The sequence below is a fragment of the Etheostoma spectabile genome, chromosome 4 (genome assembly GCF_008692095.1).
Source record: "Etheostoma spectabile isolate EspeVRDwgs_2016 chromosome 4, UIUC_Espe_1.0, whole genome shotgun sequence".
Lineage (NCBI taxonomy): Eukaryota > Metazoa > Chordata > Actinopteri > Perciformes > Percidae > Etheostoma > Etheostoma spectabile.
The window spans coordinates 11,807,077-11,814,466 of record NC_045736.1 but is presented as its reverse complement, the minus strand read 5'-3'; the positions used below and the strand labels follow the sequence as shown (position 1 = coordinate 11,814,466).

General features: G+C 40.6%; 1 protein-coding gene across 5 annotated transcripts in view; it reads left to right on the top strand.

The window, feature by feature from the left end:
- The window catches only part of phc2b (polyhomeotic homolog 2b (Drosophila)), a 36,419-nt gene that overhangs the window by 12,944 nt on the left and 16,085 nt on the right, over positions 1-7,390 (top strand). For 2 of the 5 annotated variants that reach the window (XM_032513835.1, XM_032513833.1), the window contains exons 5-7: positions 899-1,060; positions 2,215-2,349; positions 2,642-2,927. In XM_032513835.1, the coding sequence (XP_032369726.1) occupies positions 899-1,060; positions 2,215-2,349; positions 2,642-2,927 (583 nt within the window). Of the gene's footprint in view, positions 1-898; positions 1,061-2,214; positions 2,350-2,641; positions 2,937-7,390 lie in introns of all 5 variants that reach the window. The other 3 variants (XM_032513837.1, XM_032513836.1, XM_032513834.1) reach the window with 3 other exon arrangements.

The window sequence follows — 7,390 nt, the reverse complement described above, 5'->3', positions numbered from 1 at the left end:
ACTTTGGTAAACTACAAAAGCCGCACCGCTTGCAGCATTACGGCTACCGTAGCCAGGAGCGTGGCGGAGTAATACATCATGCTGTGCTTCACCATAATACTACAGTGTGTGCATAAGGACCCCAAAATGACACCTGTCAAAACACACGCCAACGACGCGGACTTCAAACTCAAGGCTATCAGTCACGTAGTTGAACATGGGAATAGAGCAGCTGCGAGAGAATTCAACATTAATTAATCAATGGTACGGAAGTGGAGGGAGCAAGAAGATGACTTGCGCCAAGTAGAGAAGACCACAGCGTTACCGTGGAAACAAAGCGAGATGGCCACAGGTAGAAGACAAAATTGAACAGTGGGTTATTGCACAGAGAGCAGCAGGTAGAAGTCTCTACCGTCTCTATTCGACTGAAGGCAACAGCGTCAGCACGGGACATGGATTTCAGTATTGTGTTGTATTTTACGTGATACAACTGAACAAGGTTGGTATTTATTGTGAATACGCTCATTAACGTTTGATAATGTTGAGAGTTACCGTATTGTGAACGCGTTTAATAAAGAGTTTTTTTTCCGCTTAATGCGCGTTATAGTCCGGTGCGCTTTATATATAAAAAAAGATCGAAAATGGATCATTCATTGACAGTGCGCCTTGTAATCTAGTGCGCCCTGTAGTGCAAAAAATACGGTAGTGTTAATAAGTCACAAACAAAAAGCATCAAACGTGTTGAAAAAGGGACAAAGATGTAAGAAAAAGTTAAAAATATTGATAAAAAGCATCAACAAAAGTGTTGATTTTCAATTTTGACAGAAAGACAACACAAGGGTTAAAGGTAATTGGAGTATTGATACAGAGAGTAAAGGAAGTTTAGCACCTAATTATCCTCTTGTTCTTCTCCCTGTAGATCAACCTGACCACCTCCCCGGCAGCAGCTCAGCTGATCAGCCGGGCCCAGAGCATTAGTTCCACCCCCACCAGTATTTCCCAGCAGGCTGTTCTGCTGGGCAGCCCATCTACCACCACGCTCACTGCCAGCCAGGCACAGATGTACCTGCGCGCACAGATGGTGAGACTGCAGACACAAGGAGCATAGCCACTGGCACATTTATATGAGTGTGCATAGATACATAAATACAACCTCACACACATACTGCTTGAATAAATGAACATTATCTAGCTCATGATTTTTTTATTCTGTGTGTTTTAGGATTGGTGCATGTATGCATACTCTGCCTGCGTAAATGGAGTGCTTTATTGTAATTATTCCTCCAGAATTATCTGTCTGTCCATTATCTATCTGTCTGTCTGGGCTCATTATAAACAAAAGTTTTAGTTTTGATTTAGTCTTCTGGTGTTTAATTAGTGCATATGATTTGTATTCATTTCCTTTTATTTGCTTGTTTTTCCACACATGCACTTATTAAAGTTTTAACACAATGTAGCTATATAATATAACTGTAGGGCTGGGCGATATGGAGAAAATCAAATATCACAACATTTTTGATCAAATACCTTTTATATCGATACCACAACAATATTGTAGTGTTGACTATTGGTGCCTTTACAAAATATTTACACAATGACCTTTTGATAAATAATCATTAGTAATTAGTGTCGACATATTGACTAAGTGGGTAAAAGCAAATAATACAACATTCTGGTAAGTTTAGAAAATTACATAACTTTATTGGAATGCAGCTTTTATAACCAGGAAAAGACAACACATGCCATACTATGATATCTAAGACGATATCTAGTCTCATATCATGATATGGATACAATATTGTTATATAGCCCAGCTCTACCCACTGTTGTATCAATATGTTTTGTTTTGAAGATAAAGATTACAAAGATAAACGTCTGCCATTCTGTAGTTTTCATAGCAAGAATATCCTGTCCAAAACACGTGAACAGGGTCCTTTTAGCTTGGACTGCTTCACATAATGATCTTTTTAAATGTTTTTGTGCTCCGGCCTGTTCTCATTTGCTTATTTATTGGAGATTAGAGAAGAATTCAGTGGCAAAAGTTGTTTCCCAATACACCTGGGCACTGTAGTTTTTAGCACACACTACTCAAACAGGAGTAAATAGGGCTTTTGTTACCAGCCGGGACAGAGACACTGATTTTGTGTGCGTGTCCATGTGGGTGTGCTTGTGTGGGTGTGCTTGTGTGTGTGTGCGTGTGTGTGCGTGTGTGTGCGTGTGTGTGTTGCTTTCAAGGCCCAGCAGAGTAATCTGGTGCAGGTGGCCAGGAGCCTGGGCCGGGCTGTTCCTCTGTCCCCGCAGCTCATCTTTACTCCAACGGCCACAGTGACTGCTGTCCAGTCGGAGAGCTCCACGCAAGCCTCCTTACAGGTAGGCTCATCGGAAGATTGTTTCACTAAATGACAAATACAATCACAAACTTTTATTAACGTTAACGTCCTTAACTAGATCTCTCTGTGTGTAACATTTGGAGGCTTTGAGAAAGCAATGATTGGAAATCCAGCATTAGATGACGTGAAATGGCAATCAATATGCCTCCATTGGTTTGTAAAAAAAAAAAAAAAAAGTGATGTACATTTATTTTGTAATAAACACAGTTCTCAAAAGTTAATGTCTACACCATTTTCTGACTCTAAACAACCTCCCATTATTCTATCTTCAGAATCAGGTCCAGAACCTTGTCATCCGTGGCCAGCAGGGGGCAGCCACATCCTCCTCTCAGACTCAGAGCCTGCAGGCTCTTAGTCTGAAGCAGAGCCCTGTGCCCATCCAGCCCGCCTCACTGATCAAGAATCCCAGCCAAGTAACGCAGGCGTCCACAGGAGGGAAGGCTGTCTCCTTCGACAGTTCATCCGAAGCAGGGAAGAAGGGGGACAGCGCAGCAGTCACAGAAGTCCGAGCTATAAACATGAGCCGCAGTGTCACAGCTGTCAGTGCTCAGCCCCTGACTGCCCCAAGTAAGTGTCTGCAACCCTACAGCCTGAAAATAATAATAATAATAATAATAAAGTCTGAATCTGTGCAGTTTATTTACCCATATAACTGATCCTGGCAGTGGCCCAGACCCCAACAGAAATAAATACATTGATGGCACCCAGACAATGAAATCTTATCACGTTGGTGATCCCCTGAGTTTCCCTGTAGGGCCACCAGCATGTCAAAGTTATTGCTTATCCTGTGAAGTATCATAACATCAAAAACTTTGGAACAGACAAACAATCAATCCTAATAAATTAGCACCATCATCAGGTCAAGATTTTTGTATGTCCAATATTCTGATTTATGACCAAGTACCTGCTAAATTGACATACCCATCAGCCTTCAGCTGTATATAGTATATTATGCTAATTAGAAAGTATTAGCATAACATGCTAAACTAAGATGGTAATCATTATACCCGCTAAACCTCAGCATGTTAGCGTTGTCATTGTGAACATGTTGCCATGCTGATGTAAGCCTAAGTTCAGCCTCTCAGAGCTGCTGGCATGGCAAAGCATCCACACTGGTTACAGAGCAAATGGCATCTTTGTTCAATTTAAACAGTTTATTTATATTTATATTTTCATGGGCAGATAACTTAAATTGCCTTCTAGTTGCTTTGCGCTTTTGTTGATTTCAAATAGACTTGGGGCTCCAGGCAGCGGCCATATATACAGTAGAAGGTGTTCCTGTGTCTATTGTGAAATTAGATGAGAAAAAAGTTTTTACACTTTGCGCTTTTAATAGCTTTCCCTGGGCTGTGAGTGTGACATGTCAGGGCCTGCATTACAATCCCTTTCACTCACTGGGGGGGGGGACCAGCTGTAAGACCGTGTTGTGTTGGCCTGTGTCTGGAACAGTTGAGCTGCTTTGGAAATTAGAAGCTCTGAATGGCGCACTGCCATTCAAGAGTCTTTCAAAAACAAACAGCGTTTTTTTCTTTTCTTTTTTAGTGTCAATGATTGTGAATGTGCCAGCAATACAAGCTGATTAAATCAAATTTAGTCCAGTTTGTTTGCAGGATAAGACCCTTCAGATGCATTATCCCATTTTCAAGAGACATCACATTTCACAAAATTTGTTGATTGAACAGGATCCTAAAGATTTGCATGTACCATATGCGTGTTTATGTCCTGGGAGTGGTACCTGTGTGTACATGATTGCGAACCCTAACAATATACACCGCAGTATACTGTTTGCGCATAATATTGTTTTTGTGTGTGTGTGTGTGTGTGTGTGTAGGGGGGGGGGGGGGGGGGGGGGGGGGGGGGGGGGTTGGGATTATCTGAGCGTGTCAGTGCACAACTGTGTCTGCAGTAATGGATTCACATAAAATGAAAGGGAGGATAGAAGCTGAAAAAATCTGGCTGCATGCTGTCTGGCAAAATTAACATGGGTTGCCATAGCAGCGGGCCATGAGGGACAGGTGTGCACATGAGATGCAGGGGAGTTAATTCACTGTGGATCAGGAGGCTGTATGGCTGGCTGGCTGATAGGCTTCAGATCAGGATAAAAGGTTGGGTTCAGTTTGGCTGTGACTGGGTCATTATGCACTTTTGATTTTCAATGTAAACTTCTGTAGTGACGTGCCACTGTCTCTTGTAGATCCAAAAGTTCACCAACTACTTTCATGATTGACGTTTAGTGTCTTGTTGTGGCTAATAGATAATAATAGATAGACAGCCAGATTTACTGGTTGGTAAATTCACATCCTGTCCATAATATCCCTGGCTTTAATGAGTAGATATAATTAGGCTTTGGGTCTAACTAGTGAGTACATTTTTAAAGTTGTGTAAAATGTTGTTTTTATGCACATTGTTTAGAATCAGATTTTTTTTTTTACATGACTTGAAGGCAGGATGCAACTTGGAAAACAAGTTAGACAGATAATGTGCTGAGCGTAATGAGGCTCAAACATTAAAAAAAGTCTGTAACCATAATGTTAGTTTTTGAAATTGCATTGTAAATCAAACACGTTTACTTTCATTAGTGTTGACTCCAGAGGAATCAAGTGTGGCCTGATCTGAGAGAACACCAAAAATGGAAGAGGTGTGATTAAATGTGTTTTGCTATTTTTGGTCATCAGTTTACATCTCGCTTTCCACAAGATGGCAGATCCTTTTAGAACAATGTCTCTGTTACTGTGAACATCACAGGCATTAAAAGTCTGTCCCTTGAATCGGAATTGGACTGGAAACAAATGTTGCGTCTGCCTTGTTGCAGAAAGTGTTTGTCATCGCCTCTTCTTGGCACTAAAGAGCCGGCACTTTACTATAAAAAAACCACAGCAGGGAATCCCCAAAAGCACCATGCTCACAGATTAAAAGAGCAGCTCTGAACATGAATTTCTGTCTTAGTATATTTATCTCGCTGCTAGCAACAGTACAAGTTGCCAGTTTCACTTAATTATGATTCCAAAATTGAAAACCCACACTTCACCTTCATGCAAAACTTAATGACTACTAATATTTCACCTTCTTCTTGCCTATTTCAACCAACATTCAGAGTCTTCTTTTGTTGATCTGAAAATATAGCATCACTATAGAGTAAAATACTGAGGTGTGTGATTTTGTTTTCTTCCTGAGAGCCTGCCATTATATTTTCACTTGAGACGGGCCTTGTGTGTCAGGAAAAGTGGGGTCTTTAAACCAAACCAACCAGGAGCTTGATTCATTTAGCTAGTGCTCCCTTAATGCCTACTTGATAAAGTAGCCACAACCATGATTTTGAATTGTATTTAAGGGAGGAAAGAGGGCGTAAGGCCTGCTGTTGCTCTTTTGTTTTAGGTCAGAATGTGTCTCATGAATGTAAGCCAAAGTGGCAGCCAGTGAGAATGTGGAAACTCTGGGATTTTCCAGGGCCTGGTGCTGCAAACCCATGAGGAACATATTCTGTCCTCAACCGTGGGACCTTGTGCAATAACACGCAGATAAAGTAAAAGGGATACACACATTGCCACATATTGCATGTTGTGTGATTGCATGTGTAGATATGTGTGGGTGTAGGGGGCGGCGGAGTCATTCCAGTCCAAGACCTTGAGGGGGAATAGCATTTAAATGAATTCCCCTGTCTTCCTCTTCTTCCAAGTCTTCTTTCTGTTCCTCATTAGGGGTTTGAGAAAGTTGTAAGGATTCACAGGCTGGTTGGATCTGGTGTGCACTGATTCAGAAATCCCCCTCCTTCGCTGACTGGGGCGGAGAATCTCTTGCTACCTTATGATTCTGTGTGATCTTCAGTGAAAAGTGCTGCTACTATTAAATTACAAAACTGTTCTTGATGCATTTTGACTCGTGGTTGTTGTTGTTTTTTATTACGGTTTATCTTATGTTATGACCACATTACAATAGAATGATCGGTAAAATCAAATGATGAAAAAGGTCAGGTGAATATTTTTGTTGAGGTGTGTTGTGTCTTGGTTCTAATGTGAGTTTCACTGAGCAAAAAGCCATGTTTTCATACAGTTGTCAATGTGTAAGAGGACACTAGGCCCTGCTCTTAAGATGGGTTCTTCTAGTGCTCCAACTAACGATTGTTTTCATTAACGATGGATTTTCAGATTATTTTTGGAATGTCAAATAGCCTATATAACTTTGACACAACCCAAAGTGACATCTTTAAATGACTGATTGTCTTTTTTTTCATGGCCAGTGACGTTATTACCACTGCCGAGGATGATATGTTTTCGGGTTGGTTTATCCGTTTGTTGGTTTGTCTGTCAGAAGGATTACGGAATAACTGCTGTCTTGAGTTTCATGAAACTTGGTGAAAGTGTTGTAGCATGGGCCAATGAAGGGCACATACCATTTTGGAGTAGATCAGTTTCGTCGGGCAGAAGCACACATTTTTTTCCCTTTCATTAACATTGTGTTTTTGCTGCAGTTATGTGGTGTCGGAATAATTGGAGAAATTATATCCGGCCTGGGAAAATTCACACTGCAATAACATTGTGAGATAGAGAGGCATACTTCATCTTTAACATTGAGGTTACTCCTTTTTATTTTTTATTTATTTATAAAGAACTACATAAAAAAAATCCAAATAAGGAGTTTTGCATGATTTCATGATGCATCATCTAATAATTGTTGTTTTTGGCATAGCTGCTCAACTGATGGATGTTATTATCCCCTGAAGTCTTCATAGTGCTTTTTAAGCCTGAACCATCTTGAAGGGTAACATCTTTAAGTATCATGCTGCTGGATGTATCAACCTATCACAGGCTCATATCCATCCTGCTCTGAACATTTAATATTAAATAAAGACCTTCCCTGTACGCCATAGCTAACCAATTTCCTGTTGTTGGGTTCCACTGAGTCTCACCGTGTGAAAAAGAAAACACTTTTTCAGTAGATCCTGTACCATTAAAGGAACTAATGACATGCAAACCCTGCTGGATGGATAGATAGATGGATGGATATATATATATATATATATA